This window comes from Furipterus horrens, unplaced genomic scaffold, assembly GCF_987537825.1.
Source record: "Furipterus horrens unplaced genomic scaffold, mFurHor1.1.pri manual_scaffold_11, whole genome shotgun sequence".
NCBI lineage: Eukaryota > Metazoa > Chordata > Mammalia > Chiroptera > Furipteridae > Furipterus > Furipterus horrens.
The window spans coordinates 77,628,980-77,648,055 of NW_028327181.1; the positions used below are offsets into that span (position 1 = coordinate 77,628,980).

At 42.3% G+C, this 19,076-nt stretch overlaps 1 protein-coding gene across 2 annotated transcripts; it reads right to left on the reverse strand.

The window, feature by feature from the left end:
- Positions 1-707: 707 nt before the first annotated feature.
- Positions 708-18,417, reverse strand: CWC25 (CWC25 spliceosome associated protein). Of its 2 annotated transcripts, XM_090292140.1 has the most exons (10): positions 18,220-18,417; positions 15,963-16,135; positions 13,566-13,802; positions 10,636-10,705; positions 9,485-9,612; positions 8,765-8,828; positions 7,947-8,158; positions 7,461-7,559; positions 2,629-2,790; positions 708-2,120 (listed from the first exon to the last, which is right to left on the reverse strand). In XM_090292140.1, the coding sequence occupies exons 1-10, from the start codon at positions 18,235-18,237 to the stop codon at positions 2,006-2,008; spliced, it is 1,278 nt and encodes a 425-aa protein (XP_090148266.1). In that variant the 5' UTR covers positions 18,238-18,417; the 3' UTR covers positions 708-2,005. The 2 variants fall into 2 exon arrangements, with proteins under 2 accessions (XP_090148266.1, XP_090148267.1); XM_090292141.1 differs by lacking the exon at positions 15,963-16,135 and having other exon boundaries at positions 18,220-18,416.
- Between the last annotated feature and the right edge of the window lie 659 nt (positions 18,418-19,076).

Genomic DNA, 19,076 nt, shown 5'->3' on the forward strand with positions numbered 1-19,076 from the left:
TCCTCCCCGGGCTTGACAGGAACCCGGCCGGCTTCCACGAGCCTCACAGCCCCGCGCCCGAGGGAGGAGGGGAGAAGGGCTGGCTGGGTCTTGATGTCTACTGCGAGAAATGCTCCCTCTCCGGCCCCCAATGCCACGGTTTGGCTCTTTCCTGCAACCTGAGGTGCCAAGATGGCGGCGGCGCCACCACTCTGGAGGGGAGAAGGGGCGGGAAATGTGAGGACGGTGGGACGTACCATCCCTACCCTGAGAGAGAGAGAGGAGGAACACAGCCAAGGGAAAAGGAAGTCCTACCGGGAAAACCAAGGAACGCCCCCTCGCCCCACCCAAGCGTGGATCTTCCCACTCCCCTGGGTTTAGGGCGATGCTCCACCCACGGGGCACGCCCCTTTCCCCAGGGCCAATGAGGAGCCAGCCGGGAGCCCTGGGTTTTATGAATGAGTCCGGCACCCACCCACCTGCTGCCCAGCCTCCTCCCGCCAAAGGGTCAAGTTAAGAGACCGCGGGCACCTTAAGACACCTGTCCTACAGCGGAAGCATAATCGTCTTATTCTCTGGCTCACATCATGAAATCCTTGAATAAACTGCCCACTCTTTGTAAATATAATTCTTCTTGGACCAAATATCTCCAGATATTTGACCCAGATGGTGGGTCATAGTATTCTTTGTGGAAATCCGTAAATTTGGTTCTCAGCACATGGTCGCTCTTTAAAGGAACAAAAATAAATGTAGCCTTTATTACCAAGTAATATAATAAATACACAACTGACCCTAGCATAGGACGGAAGAGTGGGTTTTAAATATTACAGTGCCTGGCATCATAAGCACTCAAAAAAATAGATCCAAATGCATTTTAAACAAAATTAGGAATTAGCAGAAAAGGAACTAGCCCAGCTAATGTGTGGGTCAAGAGTGCCTAATAAAGTGTTCATGGGTCAAATGAGGACTTGTGGTAAAATAATAAAGAAGGGAAAGGAGTAAAGACAGGAGATTGGTCCCGTTTAAGTTTTTGGGCTTTTAATAACTGACTAAAAAATAGTAAACAACTCCAGAAAACCTAGAATTATTGTAATAAGACTACCTGATTAAAAGGGAAGCTATAAAATAAACAGCTTCCATTTTATTTTAAGAGCCAGGGAACATATTGGCAATTTGGTCCTGACTCATAAAATCATTTGACTTCATCATTGCACTTCCCACATCAAGACTCTAAGCAGTGTAAAAGGATAGATATCCCAGATCCTGTCAATAATCCCAGGCCCCTCCTAAACTAGCATGATTTGCAGAGGAAAAAAAAGCTGACTTGCCTTACTGTATTACTCCATAACAAGATACAATGCAGTTCCATTAAAGTCACTTCCCAAACAAGATATTCTCACAAAGCTAACTTTTTTTTAAAAAGCATGTAAAAATTACCATTTGTACATATACACACTAGACTTTTACAGTTTGAAAAGACAGTCCAATGGTTCAACAGTTCATTTAGGGATTTTAAAATGCCTTCCCCTTCCAGATTCTTTGTCACTCCCTTGGCTCTGCCCTAATCTGACATCATTGTCACATATCTACTAAATCAAGCAAATGTTCATTAAACACAATCTATCTCAGTGACTCTGGAGAGTGAGGTTTCTAAAAGGTCATGTATATACTGAGGTGGAGGGAACAGGTGTGTTCACACAGGTGGGAGGGAAGTGGCATGAGAATCACAAGCACAGGGAGCAGACTTTCAGAGCAGGAGTGCTCACACTTAGATGGTCCAGTACCCACCCATAAAAACAGTCAAAATCCACTCTGCACCCAGCAAAAGTTGCTGAGGGTTCTATAAAGCAAATCACACTAGTTCTCAAAGGTGTAGCTATTTCAGGAATCAGTGGAGGAGAGTCACTTTGAACAGTGGTGGTTTGACATCTGTGGAAGAAGTCATTTGAACTCTTATAAAGAGAATTTTTATGGGGTCAGCAGCTTCCCTGGAAAATTCAGGAAAATCAGCAAGAGAGAATGGTTTTCATCTTTTCATAAAGTTCTTCTCCAGAGCTACTGAGGTTCTCTGTAGAGAGTAGATATTCCGCTTCACTCGATCCTCCAACGAAGAGGTAGATGCACTCTCTAGCTTCATGCGGCTAGGGCGAAAAGACAGACGAATGTAAGTGACAAACACGTCAACTGGTCATCTAGCAAAGTTAGAAGAAACAGGTTGCTAGCCACAAAGCGGCTGTACAAACACAAGTTCCTTTAAGCCCACACAGATCACTTTCGAGTGACTCCATCTGGAACTCAATTTTCTAAACCAGTTCCAAAGGGAAAATTTATCTTTTTTGGAAAATAGTCAAAGCGCACTGAAAAGACTTCCTGAGTCATGAATTCTTATTTAAAAGGAAGGCCAAGGAGATTCAGTGAAAATACCAATTCCCTTCTCCTCCTCTCCAATCAAAAACAGCCTCCTCTGACCAGAAGCTGGGAATAGTAACCAAGATGGTCTGGAGACAAAGCTTCATGTTCTCTCTGCACAGACACAGAAACACTGGCAATGAACAATGTTTGAAACAGAAACAATGACTGAACCAGCTTGCCCAATTGCCTCCTTGGGACCATAACCATGAAAGCCACTGGGCATGAAGATGCACTCACTGGATAAACTTCCCATCACGAGAGTCCAGCTTCTCCAGCCTCTGCTCCCGTTCGTCCTCCTTAGCGTGCTTCTTAAGGATGTTCAGTCTCTCTTCCTCCCGCCACTTGGCATTTTCCATCATCTCTTGTCGTTTTCGCTCAAGTTCTTCTGATGACAGTTTTCTTTTGAACACAAAAGCCATCCTGTCAGGTCTACTTCTCTCCCCTCAAAAAAAGGGGACCACCCCAGGGAGAAGAGAAATCAGATAGGACCCCAGATTCTCCAGCTCACTGCTCTTTCCACAGACCTGCCCAACCAAGTGCCCAGCTCAGCATGAGTTTCCTTCCTTCCTAACATCTTGGTCAGGAGGCTTCATCCAAATTTCAAAAAATTTTAGTGAAGGATTCCACACCCTCATTCAGTAATCTCTGGAGTGATTATTCGGAAATATTAAATACAAAATATTCCAACTGTTTGCTCAACTTATAGAAGAACAGAGGACTATGTTATTCATGTGACTATTGACATCTACCATCTACGCACTGGAGATGCCTAAAAATTCATGGGACTAAGCTAGAAGCCAGATACCTAAAGAATTTAACTTAACCTCAGAAAGTAATAGGTGGGTCTTCTTTCCTAGCACTCACTGCAAATGAAGTGAGGGCAAGAAGAGTAGGTGATGAACCAGCTCAATCACTATTTAACAATGTCAGACACCCAACTCCATTGCTTCTCAAATGGGTGTGATGGACAGATCCCCCTTTAAAACAAAAAATTATTATCCAAGTCTCATAAGGGAAGGGAATGGAAACGCAATTTTAAAAAACAAACTTAAGATACTAAAGCTTGACATTAATTTATTTATAGTGACATGACATGCTCCCTTTCAAAACTCCATTAAATAAAATATATAAAACCACAAAGACAATGAAGAGGAGATAACACTGGAGAAGAGATGTCAACAAACTGTTGGAAGACAGAAATGGATGAAGGAGTGGTAACTGCTTTAACAAACTGGAGGAAACTGACTTCTAAGCGCCCAAAACTAATCAGAAGCAAAATCCAGGGAAGGCTCAGACGCTGAAGGCCCCAAGTACTATGGAGGATGGCAGCGAGGCATAGGGCTGAAAACAAAAGAACCAATTTAAAGTCTATATAAGAAGCAATTAAGACATCACTGGGTCCTCTGCCTAACTTGTGTCTTCTATAGGAGACCCTCCTAAGGGGAGAACCTTCCAGCAGTTTCTGGAGAACTAAACCAGACAAGAGGATCAGGAGATGCAGAGGCAGCAGGTACAGCAGAGAAAGCTGGCAGGGCCACGAGGACAAAAAGGGATGAAATGTAAGTTCACATACTCAACACTGAGGCTCCAGCCCCTGTCTTCCAGAATGCCAGCAGCCAGACTTAAGAGCCATGGGTCAGGCAATCAGAGAATTTTTCCTCTGGAGAAATTTAACGGTTCTTGACAAGAGAACCAAAGATACGAATACCTGAGTGTCCCTAGCTAAAAACCAGTGCAAATCTAGATATGCCCTGCCCATACATAATACAGCGATTTCAGCTTTTTAGTACCTTACTTTTAAATATGAATATACAGTGAAATTATCACCAAACATTTCAGGAAAGACTCTAACATGAAAAAGAGACCTACGCAAAAGGAAAAGAGAATAAGATAAAGCACACAACTTTTTAAAAATCTGCAATAAAAATCTCACTCTGAGATAACATATGAAAGATACTACATCACTGGAATGAGAAATAGGAGGAGTTTTTTACAGAAACATCAGAGCATGAATCAATTCTTAGAAATAGGGAGAATTAAAAAGTTAAGAAATAATACAAGAAGATTTCCCAGACTGAAAGCCATGGGTCAGATTGAAAGAGGTATATAATGACCCTAGAAAAAAAGGTAAAGAAAAGAAATATAACCTCATTTTTCTGCTTGGCAATGAAAAGTATCAATGTATAATATTTATGTAACATAGTAACATGAATCCACATACTGATTAAACCAAAAATTGTGATAGAACTATAAAGGAAAGATGGGGGAGGGGGAGAAAAAACAAGGGACTGGGAGTATATAAGAGCTCATTTCCTCCAAGACTTCATTTACCCTGACAGTAAGAAAATATCTGATATCTAAAACTGATGAACGAAGAGACCACAACATATGTATATTTTTTTATTTCTTTTTTAATGAAAGCTGGCAACAGTGAAACAAGGAAGGGGTTAAGATAGAAGAAGCAACAGGGAAGAGCGTAGGCTGGGCTGCTTTGACTCTCGAGAAACATAAGAAAGTGAGCCACGCTGGACTGTGTGGACTCACCGAGAAGTAAAAGTCACAGTGACAGAAGTGAGCCAAGGAAGGGCTGCTTTGGCTCACTGAAGTCAGAGAAAAGGGGGCTTTGGGAACAGGTTCAGGGGGTACGCCTGGGACCAGCTTCTGCTGCCCGTTGCTCCCCTGGTTATAAGTCTCGTGAGGACCCTTAAAGTTCAGGAGACGCACCCCTGAAAGGGAAGAAAGGCACGGATGTGCTCCTGGGGGGTGGGGATGGGGGAGAGGGAGCCACATATGTATATTTTTAGAAATAGACAAGTGCCAAAGAAAACGGCTCAAAAAGCTGAAAGCAGTTGCCATTGGGTGGCATGACTGAAGTGAGGTTGAGTGAGGTTTTGTTATAAAACTTTTTGACTTAAAAAACAAGTCTGTATTACTGACCAAAACAATTTAAGAAACTGTGCCTTCATAATAACGGTAATTAATACAATAATAACTCCACGTTCTATTTCCTACTGCCGCCTTTGTTCTGGGCAATTTATAAGCCCAAAGGAAGGCATTTTAGCCAATCTGGGGTGTGACCTTATAGTTTTGTTTTTTTGTTTATTTGATTCAAGCATACTTTTTTTTTTTTTTACTATAAAAGTGCTATATTGGCCCTGGCCAGGTAGCTCAATTGGTTAAGACTGTTGTCCCAATACATCAAGGTTGCAGGTACAATTGCTGGTCAGGGCACATACAAGAATCAACCAATGAATGGATAAATAAGTGGAACAAAAAAATCTATGTTTTGATGTCTCTCTCTCTCTCTCTCAGGCATGTCCTCTCCACCCCTCTTTTCCCTAAGCTCCAAGGACCCTTTTTCTGCCTCTGTAACTTGGTCCCTGAGCTCATGCAGCTCAGCTGGCTCACCTTTTCTACCTCTGTGACTTTCTAAATAAACTTTTGCCGTATTTGAATTAAAAAAAAAAAGTGTTGTGTTGCCTGTAAGAAATTTAGAAAGCACTGAAAGCAATGAAAAATAATATAAATTAAATGGAAATCCCACAAGACCCCCCAAAATTTTAAGGCAATAAAATAGTCTTAGTCTATATAAAAATTACTTTAAACTAAGAATCACATTGCAAAAGAAAAGCTTTATTTTTTCAGCTGGTAAGAAAAGTTGTGTGAGATCACCAATTAAAACATTCACACAAAGAAAACACAAAAAAATTTTAAATTCTCACAAAACCTTCAGGTCCTTGAAGAACTATTCAGTGTCTCTCAATCTGAGAAACACTGATTAGTGCTAAGAAAAGTTTTACAGCCATAATTTTTCTTTTTGTCTTAATTAGTATCATCTTAATTACATAAAACAAACTCAACTACCTGGAACACCAAACCAAGACAAAGAGAGAAACAAAATTCATGCATTGAAGTTTCTGTGTTTTTACTCCTGAAAGAGACAGGTCTTGAGTGCTCTAACTCATTTTAAATTTCAAAATTCAACAAAAAGATTAAGGGCAATAATAAAGACTGACAAGACAAATTCAAGCGATGGCAGATGGCAAAAGACACAAAATCAAAGCAGGATCTCAAAAAGCATAGTCATGTGCTGGCCAACAAGCCTTAAAATATATTAAAGGACGCACACTCATGAGCACCCGTCCCTAAGAGCGGCATGAATTACAGCACAGCTCAAGACCTGACCCAGTCTCACCAGTAACAAATTAAATTCTGTGTAACATACTCTATCTGGGAAGGCAGAGAAAGATGTAATATATTTTGGGAAGTTGCCAGTCAAATTCAAATCTTTTTTAAAAGTTTCTGTTCCCTGGACACTTAAAGAGAACCAGGTCATAGTTAAAAGGGGACCTTAGGGACCATCTCTCTTCTAACAACGCAGTGAATATAAGATGTTGTGGACGCTCCATGGTTCGCAGTGTTGGTTGCACATTGGAATCACCAGGGAGCTTTAAAAATACTGATGTCCGGGCCAGCCCGCAGAGATAATGATGTTACAGGACTGGGATGTTGGAGGGTAATGGAATTTTTTTTAAAGCTGCCCACGTGATTCTATCATGCAGCCAATTTGTTGGGGTAGTAAAAGGAAGTTCACAGAAGTTGCTCATCTCATCCAAACTTCTACTAAGAACAACAAAGACCCACAGGGATAGATTTTCACGGGCAGAGCCTCAGGTCCTAGGGCTGCACATCTGTATCATCTGACCAACTCCACGCCCAGCTCAAACACAGATGGCTCATTGTAGGGTGTCTGTCCTTGAGGAGAGCACCTGGTTTCCCTTTCAGCTGGTACCTCAAGGAATGAACACTCTCTCAAGAAAAGCTTCTCTATGGAAATCTTTGTGAGAAATAACAGGTTTACAGGTACTGAGGGACAGTCAATTAATTCATCCTTTCAAGGTGCCTCCCATGGTGGGGAGGTGGGGCCGGCTGTTAAAAGGTGACAGGAATAATTTAAAAAGCTGGTTGGGCAAAAAGGTGATATAGTTTGTCCACTTGCCCTGGTCTGAACCTACTCCTAGACTCAGGCCTGCAGGGTCTGAAATTTATCTAGTGGCCACTTGACTCACCTGGTATATCCAGGTGCGTGCCGCCTTTGGTAGACCTCTTTTTTAGGTGATGGGCTCTTAGTTCGGCCTCTCTCTCTCCTGTTTACCTTACAGTTGTGCCTGTAACAGACACAGGGCAGAGAAGAGAAAAGCTTTTTCAATACAAGGGCTTTTATCATACCCCTAAAACAATGGAAGAAAAGCTAACTGTGTTAGCACTGTAACCCAAATAGAAGAGAAGAGAGGGCAGAAGTGGAAGAAAAACAAAGGCATAAAGGTACAAAGGATTTTCTATTAAACTTGCTCTAAAGATTCCAAATAAATAAATATGTAGTTCTAGGAGCCTAAGCTTTACATTGAGGTGGGGGGCTCGGGGGTGGGGATGATATAAAGGGAATAACAAAGACATTTGGAAAAATTAATGAACAGATGTCACCAAAAACAAATACCCTGTTGTGACCAGGCCCCATGCATGCATAGGTTATTTCAGTGAATTCCCAGACTCACAGTTTGCTTGGCCTTGGGGACCGTGACGTTCTGCCCGGGGATCGAGACCTCCTGTCCCGAGACCCTGCTTCTCTGGTGCTCTTCTTGCTGGCATGTCTGGGAGGTGAGGGGGAGGAGCTTCTGGACCTGGAGTGATTCTTCCACCCATGCGTTCCCTTTGGCTCGAACATCAAAGGACCCCGAAGACCCTGGCTATGGTCAGAGTCCCTGATCTGTATCAAGAAGAAGAAAAGCTACTCATAGGAAAACCTAGCAGCTCAGAAAACGCAGTGAAGCAAACAAACAAAAGGAATGAGCACTCAGGTTCTATAAGGACACAATTGGGTAAACCAATCCCTCCACAGAGAACCATACAAGCTTAGAAAAGTTATCTTCAGAATTCTTTGAAAGAATGTGCCCACCCAACCATCTAAACTGGCTTGGCTCTTCACTACAGCCTAAGGACGAGCAAGAGGCAGAGCACGGAAGACAGTACCTAAGGTTAAACACACTGAGGGAAAAGAAGGAATCCAGAGGGATGTACATTTGTCAAAAGTCATCAACCTATACACTTAAAATGTATGCATTGCATGTAAATTATTTGCAGAGCGATGGACAGAATGCCTAACTGCTCCACTGGTAATATAGCCTCTCTGCTCAGAGAGCCCTGAACTCAGGGATAAGGAAAGGACCTGTTCCCCCGCAGCCCTGCTCTTGGGTGCTCAAGTTCCCTTCTTCCCACATGTTTGACCGGCTGCTAAAAATGCTCTATATCCAAAAAGGCGGTCAAGCTGGCACATTCGACAGTCCCATTCCCTTTGAGAAGGCCACACTCTTACCTGTAAGCCATACCCAGGAACTTTGGACAAAACAGAGGAAGACTTTGCCATCTTCTTTTGAGATCTAAGAGATTAAAACACATTCAGTGAAAAGAAAAATGTGTAAAAGTCCAGTTTAAATCTCTTGTGCTGAAATGTGCTTCCTGCTTTGATGGTGAACTTTCCCACCTCCCAGCCATTACTTGGGAATATGTCTTTCTATTCGGACTGTCTTTGCTGGAAGATATATAAGCATAAGTCATGTGTTTTCCTGTGAAAAACCACGGGCCCGGCTTTTTAGCCCCAATGCTTGAACACATTCCTCTCTCACCTCGTACTGCCATTCCAGGGACTAAGAGTGAATCATCAGTGACAATGCTAACTACAGAGAAGACATACAGAATGGGCCCAGATGGGCCCATTAATGCATTAAAAAAAAAAAAAAAAAAAAAAAAAAGCCTACATAAAACTCACTTCAGTCTTGGAGGAATCACAAGCTGAAATAAAATTCATATCCAGGATGTCTGGACAAAGATCAATAGGGGTATGGGGTCATGCCAAGATCTCCAAAGGAACTCTAGTGTTAGGTGGCAAGCTCTGGGCAGAGGGCCCGTGTATGAACTCACCACTGAAACCCCAGTACCTGGCAGTTCCTGGCACGGAGTAGGCGTTCAGCTGGTGTCTGCGGAATGAATGAGTGAACGAATCAATGATGAGGGAGGCCTGCCTCCACATGCTTACCTCCCTGAGCTGCGCTCATCCTCACTGCTGCAACGATCACTACTTGAGCTCCTGTGCTTATGTTTCTTGTGCTTCTTTTTCTTCTCCTTCTTTTTCTTCTTTTCCTTTTTTTCCAGACTCATTTGCAACTAGGAAATGCCCAGAAGAGAAACATACCAGATTATTGATACCCCTGTCAGTCCTTCTGAGGGGACTGCATTAAGCACAAACTACCTGACTCCAATCCTCTGGATCTACAGGGGCCAGGAGTTTCCGTGTCAACAGGGAGAAGGTCTTAACCCAGGGTGTGCACAAATGCCCCCTAGACTAGTGAACAGAATCTCTGGTGGGTGGGGCTAGGAATTTGTGTTTTTACACTGCCTAGCAATGTTCATGTCAAAAGAACTCCATTAAAAGTAATTGGGACTGCAAGAGCAATCTTTAAATTTTCCTTACCAGCTGATCCAAGAAACAATCATATAATATATCATGTGAACATTCAATGGGCCCTAGAGGCTCTACCACCTGATCTGAATATGCTTTCCACAGGCATAACCCATATTCCTCTTTTTCTGGAAAAATGACATCACATTGTACTTTCCCAACCAAAAGACATAAAAGAGGAAATCAAACTTAATTAAGTTTGATAAATTAAGACTGAATAAAATCACCAGGAAAAGGTCTCTAAAAGACAAAACTTATTAGCCCCAGCAAGGTAGCTCAGTTGGGTAGAATGTCATCCCAATATACCACAGTTGCAGGGTTTAATACCGGGTCAGGCCACATACAACAACCAATGAATGTATAAATAAGTGGAACAACAAATCAATGTTTCTCTCTCTCTTTCCCTTCCTCTCTCTCTAAAATCAATTTAAAATTTTTAAAAATTTTTATTTACTTATTTTCTTACTTTTTAGAGAGAATGGAAGTGAGGGAGAAAGAGAAGGACAGAAACATTGATCAGTTACCCCTCACAGATGCCCCCAGGGAATCAAACTGGTGACCCTTTGGTATGTGGGATGACGCCCAACTGAGTCATACTGGTCAGAGCAAAAAATTAATTTTTTTAAGCCATTCTGTTTTCCCTCTCATAAGGTAAGAATAAATAGAGAGAAGGTCTCATGTTAAGTAGCTAAAACATACTCCTGGTGCTTACATGATGCACTACTTACCAATTCTTTGATTTTCTTCATCTTCACAGGATTGTTCAATACCTCTCTTTTTTTCTCCTCCTCCTTCTTCCTAAAGGAAGAGAAAATTATAAAAATCATAATTTCTTTTTGAAAGGAGATTAAGTCACTCATTCTACTCTTCACAATTTTATGTAGCAATCTTTTATCTAAATGCATGGAGACAGGCCCTATGTTAAAATCTATATGATGATGTGGAAGCCAGCAATCTCCAAATCTGCATAAAGGATTGAATGTTGTGGGGAAAGTCCACACTGGTCCCCTGTGGTGCAAAAGTTTGGTGTGTTTCTTGTGAGGCTTCACACTCAAGGCTTCCCAACTGGTCAAGTAAATAAATGGGTGTCATCCTGTGTGTCAACTGGTTGCTGTATAATCGGCTGGTTGTAACCTTCCAATATAATATCCACTGTTTAGCATAATAACCGCCTGGGAAATAAAGAGGATGAATTCCTCTTTCAAAAAGTTGCTCTCTCACACACTGTTCACAGGTGGGTAAATTGGTCAACCTTCCTGGAGGACAATTTGGCAACACTTATCACAGCCTGCACAGACTCTTTGGTCTCACAAATTTGTTACTTAAGGAAATAAGGAAGGAAGGGTGTTCACTATAAAGGTGTTCATATTATAACAATAAAAATTGTTAGGGATTCACCAAGAGTATTCATCAATTATGGTATATACATACAATACAGACATAAACACGATGCTATAGAAACACAGTGTCAAAGAAAGATGTTCCATTTCATGATTAGGTGAAAAAAGTAGTTTATAACACACATTAGTACACCCATGTTCATAGCAGCATTATTCACAATAACTAAAAGGCGGAAATAAGTCCATCCACAGATGAATGAATAAACAAAATGTATACAATGAAATGCTGTTCAGCCTTAAATAGGAAAGAAATTCTGACATATACTACAACATGGATGAGCCTTGAAGACATTATTAAGTGAAATAAACTAGTCACAAAAAGACAAAAAATGTTTGATTTCACTTATATGAGGACCCTACAGTAGTTAAACTCATAAAACAAGATAGCAGAATGGTGGTTCCTGAGGCTGAGGGAAAGAAGAAATAGAGTGTTGTTTATGGGTAGAGTTTTAGTTTTCAAAGGTGAAGAACTTCCAGAGATTGGTTGCACAACAATGTGGACATACATAACACTACTGAACTGTACACTTAAAATGATTAAAATGGCAATTTAAAAAAATATTTATTTTTAGAGAGAGGGGAAGGGAGGCAGAAAGAGAAGGAGAGAAACATTGATGTGAGAGAGAAACACTGATCAGTTGCTCTCGTACACGTCCCAACGGGGGACCAAACCTGCAACCCAGCCATGTGCCCTGACCTGGAATCGAACTGGCAACCTTTTGCTTTGTGGGATAATGCCCAACCAAGTGAGCCAAACTGGTCAGGGCAAGATGGTATATTTTATGTTATGTGTATCTCACTACAATTTGTTTTTAAGAAGGATATTCTGACACATGCTAAACAAGGATGAAGCTTAAAGACATTATACTGTGAGAAATAAGCCAGTCAAAAAAGAACAATTACCACTTACAGGAGGTAACTAGAGTAGCTAGTTAAATCCATAGAGATAAGAAAGCAGAATCAAGAGCCCTGGCCAAGTAGCTCAGTTGGTTAGAGCATCACCCCAATAATCCAAGGTTTCAGATTCGATCCCCAGTCAGGGCACCTATAAGAGTCAACCAATGAATGCCTAAATAAGTGGAACAACAGGTTGATATCTCTCTGTGTCTCCCCCTACAAATCAATAAAATAAAAAATAAAAAGAAAGTAGAATTGCAGTTGCCAAAGGCTGGGGAGGGGGAGGAGGGAATGAGGAGTTATTATTTAATAACTACAGGATTTCACTTTGGGAAGATAAAAAGTTCTGGAGATGGACAGTGGTGATGGTTGCATAAGGATGTGACTGTACTTAATGCCACTGAATGCAGACTTAAAAATGGTTTAGATGGTAAATTCTGTTATATATATATATTTTTAATTTCTTTTTTTTATTGTTGTTCTATTACAGTTGTCAGTTGCCCCAATTTTCCCCCATTGCTCTCGACTTCCCTGCCCCCCACTCCCACAAGTCAATCCCACCCTGTTGTCCATGTCCATGGGTCATTTATACTAGTTCCTTGACTAGGCCCTTCCCTTTCTTTCCCCGCCCCTCTGGTTAAATTCTGTTTATATATATATGTGTGTGTATATATATACGTGTACATACATATCTTACCACAATTAATTAACTAAGAAGCTAACAGGAGAAAATATTTACATGCACACATACTATACAATAGCTTTATATACACATATGCAATATCTTCAATATATAAATAACTTTAAACGAATTTTCAAACAGAAATATAAACATTTTTCAATGTTCAACCTTATCCACTTGAAATAAAATATTGCAAATTAACCCCCCCCCCAATAATATGTATAGCATGATCTCATTTAGCACCCAATATGCAGCTACTTTGATCTGTTACATGTTAGGGTTTCAAGTGAGATTCTACATTTTCTTTGTAAAAGATTCTGCGCAAAAAAGGTGCAGGGAAGGAAAAAAGACCTGTTCACCCAGCTAGCCAACTCTCTATATATCACCAAATTTCCAAGAAGCTGCTAACCTTTCTCACCTTGCTTCTACCTCCTATTTTTGTTTAGGGTCAACAGTAGATGAATAAATCTGGTCTGGTCCACTTGCATTATCTTCCTGAAAGGCCTACACCAGGCACCCTTAATGGAGCCTCCTTCCCAACATCATGAAGCCCAAATGGAGACAAATCCTTTCACATGATAGTCAAAAGCTAAGAGGAAACCAAGCTAAGAGGAGGCTACATGACATCTCTACTAAGAATCTCTACAATAAAACCCCCTTCCCAGACCGTCATCAGTACCTGATGATGAAGAGTGGGTCCTCCCGGATCTTGCTGGCCATGTCAAGAAGGGAATTGGCACCTGATGGGGCAAAGATAGAGCCTGGGAGGAGTCCTGTCTCCGAAGAACAGCCTGCCTCCTTCTCTTCCATCTTCTCAAAAACATATTTGTCAATGGGTCGTCCCAGCAAGTACTCATCACGGTTCACCATCCCACCAGGACCCTGGTACATCCAGTCCAATTTTTCTTCTTTTTTCCTAGTTCAAGGAAAAGAAAATGTTGACTCCTTGCAAAACCTACACATAAAACCTGAACACAAGGGAGAAATAACCGCAGCTGGTCAGAGCAGGACTCATTCTCCAGGCACCTAGCATGGGCTAAACACAGTATTTCACATGGCACATGGGAAGAAATGGTGCTTGCCATCATGAAGCTTACCATTTAGTGGAGAGATAATTTTCATCACCTAACTCAATTTAGGAGCAAAAACAGTGTTTCTCAACGTGGGGCATGGATCTTTGCTCAGGGCTTCTCAAGTCTCCTCTACAAAGTGTTTATATTACCCTTCATTTCGAAGATAATCTGAAACAATAAGCATATTCCTGATCATCTCATCACCAAGAACAATTTCAGTGACCACATATGCAGTTGTGTTCATTGTGTGTTTTGGTGCTTACTGTCATATTGGCACAAGCGGTTATATTACATTTGAGGAGATTATGAAAAAAGACCAGAAATAACCTCATAAGAAAATTACACTTTCAAGCCAAAAGAGGAGAGCCATATCATGTCACGGGACCATGCCAAACAAATATTTCCCTGTGGTTCTGACGGAAGCAAGTGGTGAGAAAACTGAAGCCTCACACAGCAGACAATGAAGGCACACTGAATTCATAAGAGCATGTGCTGAAGCAGTCAATACCACATTCATACCGCAAGCAACAAAGTATTTTTATGAAAACAGTATTATCTATAACAGTAAATTAAATGTTTTACGAATATGACATTTTCAATTTGTATGTTTATTTTTGTTTAAAACTATATAACAACTATGAGCACAAAGAAAATCTTCATGGTTACATGTTTGGACATTTTATTTTTTTTAAGATTTTATTTATTTTTAGAGAATGGGAAGGGAGAGAGAAAGAGGGAGAGAAACATTGATGTGAGAGAAGCATTGATCAGTTGCCTCTGGTACACGCCCCAACAGGGGAAGTCAACTTTTATGACTAATGGGTATTCATTCTAAAATAGATACTGTTTTAAAATCAAGGGTTCACAAAAACTAAAATTTCACATATAACAATGTGTGTTCACTTTATAAACTGTCCAGAAATTAATTCAAATGTTTGAAATTTATTCACATTAAATTATAATGCAAATTATATAAATTTATATAGTGTATAGAGTAAAATAATTTAATGTGTCTACAGTAAAAAAAAAAAAAAACTATAAAATTTCATTCTCTTACTTTACATATTAATTCCCTAAATATATTTTTAAATTCTCAAACTCTATTTATTTTAAAACATTTCAAATTTCATACTTAAGTCAGGATGGCATTCTCCCCAATTTGTTATCCTGAAAAAATGTAATTGTATCCTGCCTAAGTTCCACTGCCATTTCCATGAACTGAAACTTGTCTCACATGCACACACAAAACCTTGAATGTCACAAATCCTCTTGTCATGAAATTAAGGAAAAGCCCTGTATATCCAATGGGGCCACATGCTACACATCACCCTGGAGACTTGCCCACAAGGACATAAACAAGAGCAACGATAGTAGATGACTCAATTTTAGTCCACCTGTAGCTTTTACTCAATTCTGATTTTAGGAATGCACTGCATATTTTATGTTTTTTATTTTTCACAGAACACATTTACTCCCACCTCCTTTTGCAAGATGGGTAGGGTAAAATAGGGTGGGACTGTCCACAGTCACACAGCTTTTACTGACAAACACACCACCCATCTCCTAAAATGAACCTGCAATATACAAGCAAACAAAAGCAGGAATGAGACCATGACACATACTGGGAGGCAGGCAGTAGCAATCATCCCCAGTCATGGTTATTGCCAATCAGCTACCATGAGCTTGGCCTACACTAAGCCCTTTACATGTTATGTCATTTGATCTTCAACATACCTTAGAAACTGGGAACTCTCATTCTCTTGGGCCTCCTGAGGTAACCAAGGTTCCCAAACTTGCCCCAACTTACATGGCTAGGCTAGGACACGCAAAGCCAGCCTCAGAATCCAGGTCAGTCTGACTCCAAAACCCATTCCCTTTACCAGCTATCATGCAACAACTGGATGGTGCACCTGCAGGCCAGTTCTGCAGTTCCCTACATAGAAGGACAACCCCAGTCCAAACTGCCCACTGCACCCTCACCGCACCCTCAGCTCCTGGCTTACTTGACAGCGCCAACATCCTCCGCATAGCGCTGCATCTCCTCCCGGGCCCTTTCCTCCCGCAGCTCCCTCTGAAGCTCCTCAATCTTCTTCCGCTCCGCCTCATGCTTCTGCTCAGCCTTCCACACTTTCTCCACATTGCGGAGTGTCTGTGGGTGCCAGCTCTTCTTCAGATTCTGTGGCAGTTCAAAGGAGGGAGAAAACAATTCAGGGAGTGTGCAAGTGGTAAGTGTAAGTGTATAACTGGCCCTGCCTCACCTACCCTTCTATACCATAATCGTGCCAAGGCAGGCCTATGTAAGGGCAAGACATCTTTAACAATGACAAGGCTGGTATCCAATAATCTCTCCCATATCAGGGGTCTTTTGTTCAAGAACATAAAGCTTTGGGATATAAAAGGCCCTTTCTGAATTCCCTTCAAATACTTTTAACCTGAAATGCATATGAGTCTGATTTCCATTGGCCAAGTGAGGGTTAGTGATGGCAATACAGGAGGAATGGGGCAGAGAGACAGAAAGGTATAGACTCTGAAAAGAAACATTCATTCTTATGAACACAACCTTCTTTTCCTTTAGTTCACTTAACCTGCCTTATATTCGCACAGTTTACAAACCCACCTAGGACCTCTTTCAACCTTCTCTCCCAGGAATTTCACCTTCGCCTCAAGAAATGCTTCTCCTCTCCACCCTCCCCAAGAGCCACTACTCTGGCTCAGCTTCCGTGAATCAGGGAAGGTTTCCTGGAGGAAGTGATGTCAAAGAACAATTACATATTATCCTGGTAATGTAGAAAAAGGGGAAGAAGAAGATTTCTAAACAGAAGGAACAGCACACACAGGTGAAAGCCCAGTAGTGAGAAAGAACAGAGCACAAATAAATTACTGTGGCTGGAGATGGAGTGTAAGCTGATGGACAGGGGCTCAAGATGAAGCCAGCTAAGTCACAGATTAAGGAGTTAACCATGTTAAGAAGTTGGACTTATTCAGCTGACAGTAGGGAATACTCAACAGTCATATGCAGGTGAGAGGCATGAGGAGCTATCCTGTGAAGAGTGGACTGGAGAGGAACAAGATTAGAGACCAGGAGACCAGTTAATAAGTCTAAATGGGAAAATGTACACAAGGTACCTAGCATGTGGAAGGTGTTCAATCAGTGAGGTCTCCCTTTCTTTTCTCTCTCCCTTCTTGTCTTTTCTTTCCCCTCATCAGGACCTCCAGTCCTTCCTTCCCTCCTTCCTTCCTTCTTACCCCTCCACTCCCTGTCAACCTTTTCCTACTGGTCACCCTCTCCCCTCTTCAACTTGGGTGATTTTGCTCCCCAGAGAACATTTGGCAATGTCTGTACACTTTTGGCTGTCCCACCTGGGGGAGAAAGTGGTACTCCTCACTCGAGGCTAGGGATGCTGGTAAACATCATACAATTACAGGACCACACAAATAAAACAAAGACTTATCCAGTCCGAAATGTCAACACCACTGAGGCTGGGAAACCCTGGGATAGAACTTTCCTGTCCCTAAATGTGGTTATCTTAAGAATACACTAAATCTGAGGAAACCTGACGGGAGTATTGGAACTCATACTAATCAATAACACCTGACAAACTCTAATACAGCTACGGGACAGGTGACTAAATTGGTGTATTTGCTGATCAGTTAGCTACCCTTCAAGAGGTTAGCATTTTTCTGATCTCGCACCATGCTCTTGTGGGCCACACTGTCCTATTTGGGATCTAAGCCCCTACAAATGAACTATACTGTTTAAGAGAAGTTGCCACTTAACTTATATTAAGTGCTATAAATTCAGAAGAAAGCTCTGACACTACAGATCAGAATGCTGCACTGAAGGAGAAACGGAAAAGGGTCCCCTTCAGTTTTAAAATGGATCCCAGGACACGGCTCAAAGGAAAGAAGAATGGTGGCACAAACCACGCCTACTACAGCCCAGGACATCGCTCTGAACGCCTTGCTGAGGGAGATGTATCCCAAGACAAGACATACAAAATGATGCCTGCGTGACCCGCCCTTTCCTAGAATTTCCAGCCTGGATGGCCCCGCCAACAAGCACAAAAACAACACCTGCCACCATTGGCGACACACCTGGCACACCTTCCCAAGTCTCCGCTCAGCCCTTCCGTGGCCTTGGCGATCTGCTCCCTCCCCCCGAAAGCAAGGCTGCGTGGACAAGGTTACCCACTCCCACCCATTTCCGTCTCCAGCCCTAGCCCGTCTCCGTCTCTCCAAGCCGAGGCCTCCCTCACTTACCAGGTCTCCGCCTCCCATGACGGTGGAGGCGTTTCCTTACTAAGTGGACTTAGAAGATTCAGGAAGGAGAGAGAGAAAACGTATAGAAATAGTCCAGGAGAGACCTCCCCAGATCTATTTTCAGGGGTAACCGGCTGCTACATTCACGGCCGGATCTAGAGCCCACTTCCGGGAGGGCGTCCTATTCCCACGACGGCGTCGCGGAGCAATGACGTTTATTACTCTGTGGCGCTGCGTAGCAGTAGCGTCATGTTTAGTTTCGCAACTGGAGGTGCGGAGGTCGCAGTAGCAATCGTCTGGTTTTGTACGCCTCGCGCTGCCACCACACTTGATATCCCGAAAGGTCTGTTTAAACGCCGCAACTCTGGTCAGTTACAGAGCCTGTGGGCCTCGGGGAGCCGTTCGGTTGCCATGGCAGCGCGCCACGGCGTCCCCCTCGGAGCTGCACTCCGCGTCTCCGGGCCAGGCCACAGCGTTGACCAGCTTCGGCCGCCTCGCCCCGGAACACACCACAACACCCCGGTTTTCCAAAAGGCTTTTTAAACCGGCACTGTCTCCTCAAACCTTGAGGTAGCGCGACTCCCTTAAGTCAGACCTACTTTACGGAGATAAGTAGAAACAGTTGAACCGAAATTCCGTTGTCTGTCCAGCACCAAACCTTTGAAATCGGCCAGCTTCACCATTTCTTTTTCCTTAGTTCGCGATGAAAGAGGCGTCCGTCTTGTCTCAGGCTGGCAGTTCTTCCATTCTGGATCCCACCCCTCACTTCTGGTATTTCTCGACTTCGTCCTCTCTCCTGGCTCTCCCTCAGTATTTGCTCTTTGTCGTCAGCAAAACAAAATTAAAAAGGCTTATCT

What these genes read in the sequence shown, in the direction of transcription:
- CWC25 (XM_090292140.1), bottom strand. An exon ending in GACCCACTCTTCATCATCAG is followed by an intron (nt 10,706 to 13,565) that starts GTACTGATGACG and finishes CTCTTCCTTTAG; the next exon opens with GAAGAAGGAGGAGGAGAAAA. An exon ending in CACGCACCTGGATATACCAG is followed by an intron (nt 2,791 to 7,460) that starts GTGAGTCAAGTG and finishes TGTGTTCAAAAG; the next exon opens with AAAACTGTCATCAGAAGAAC.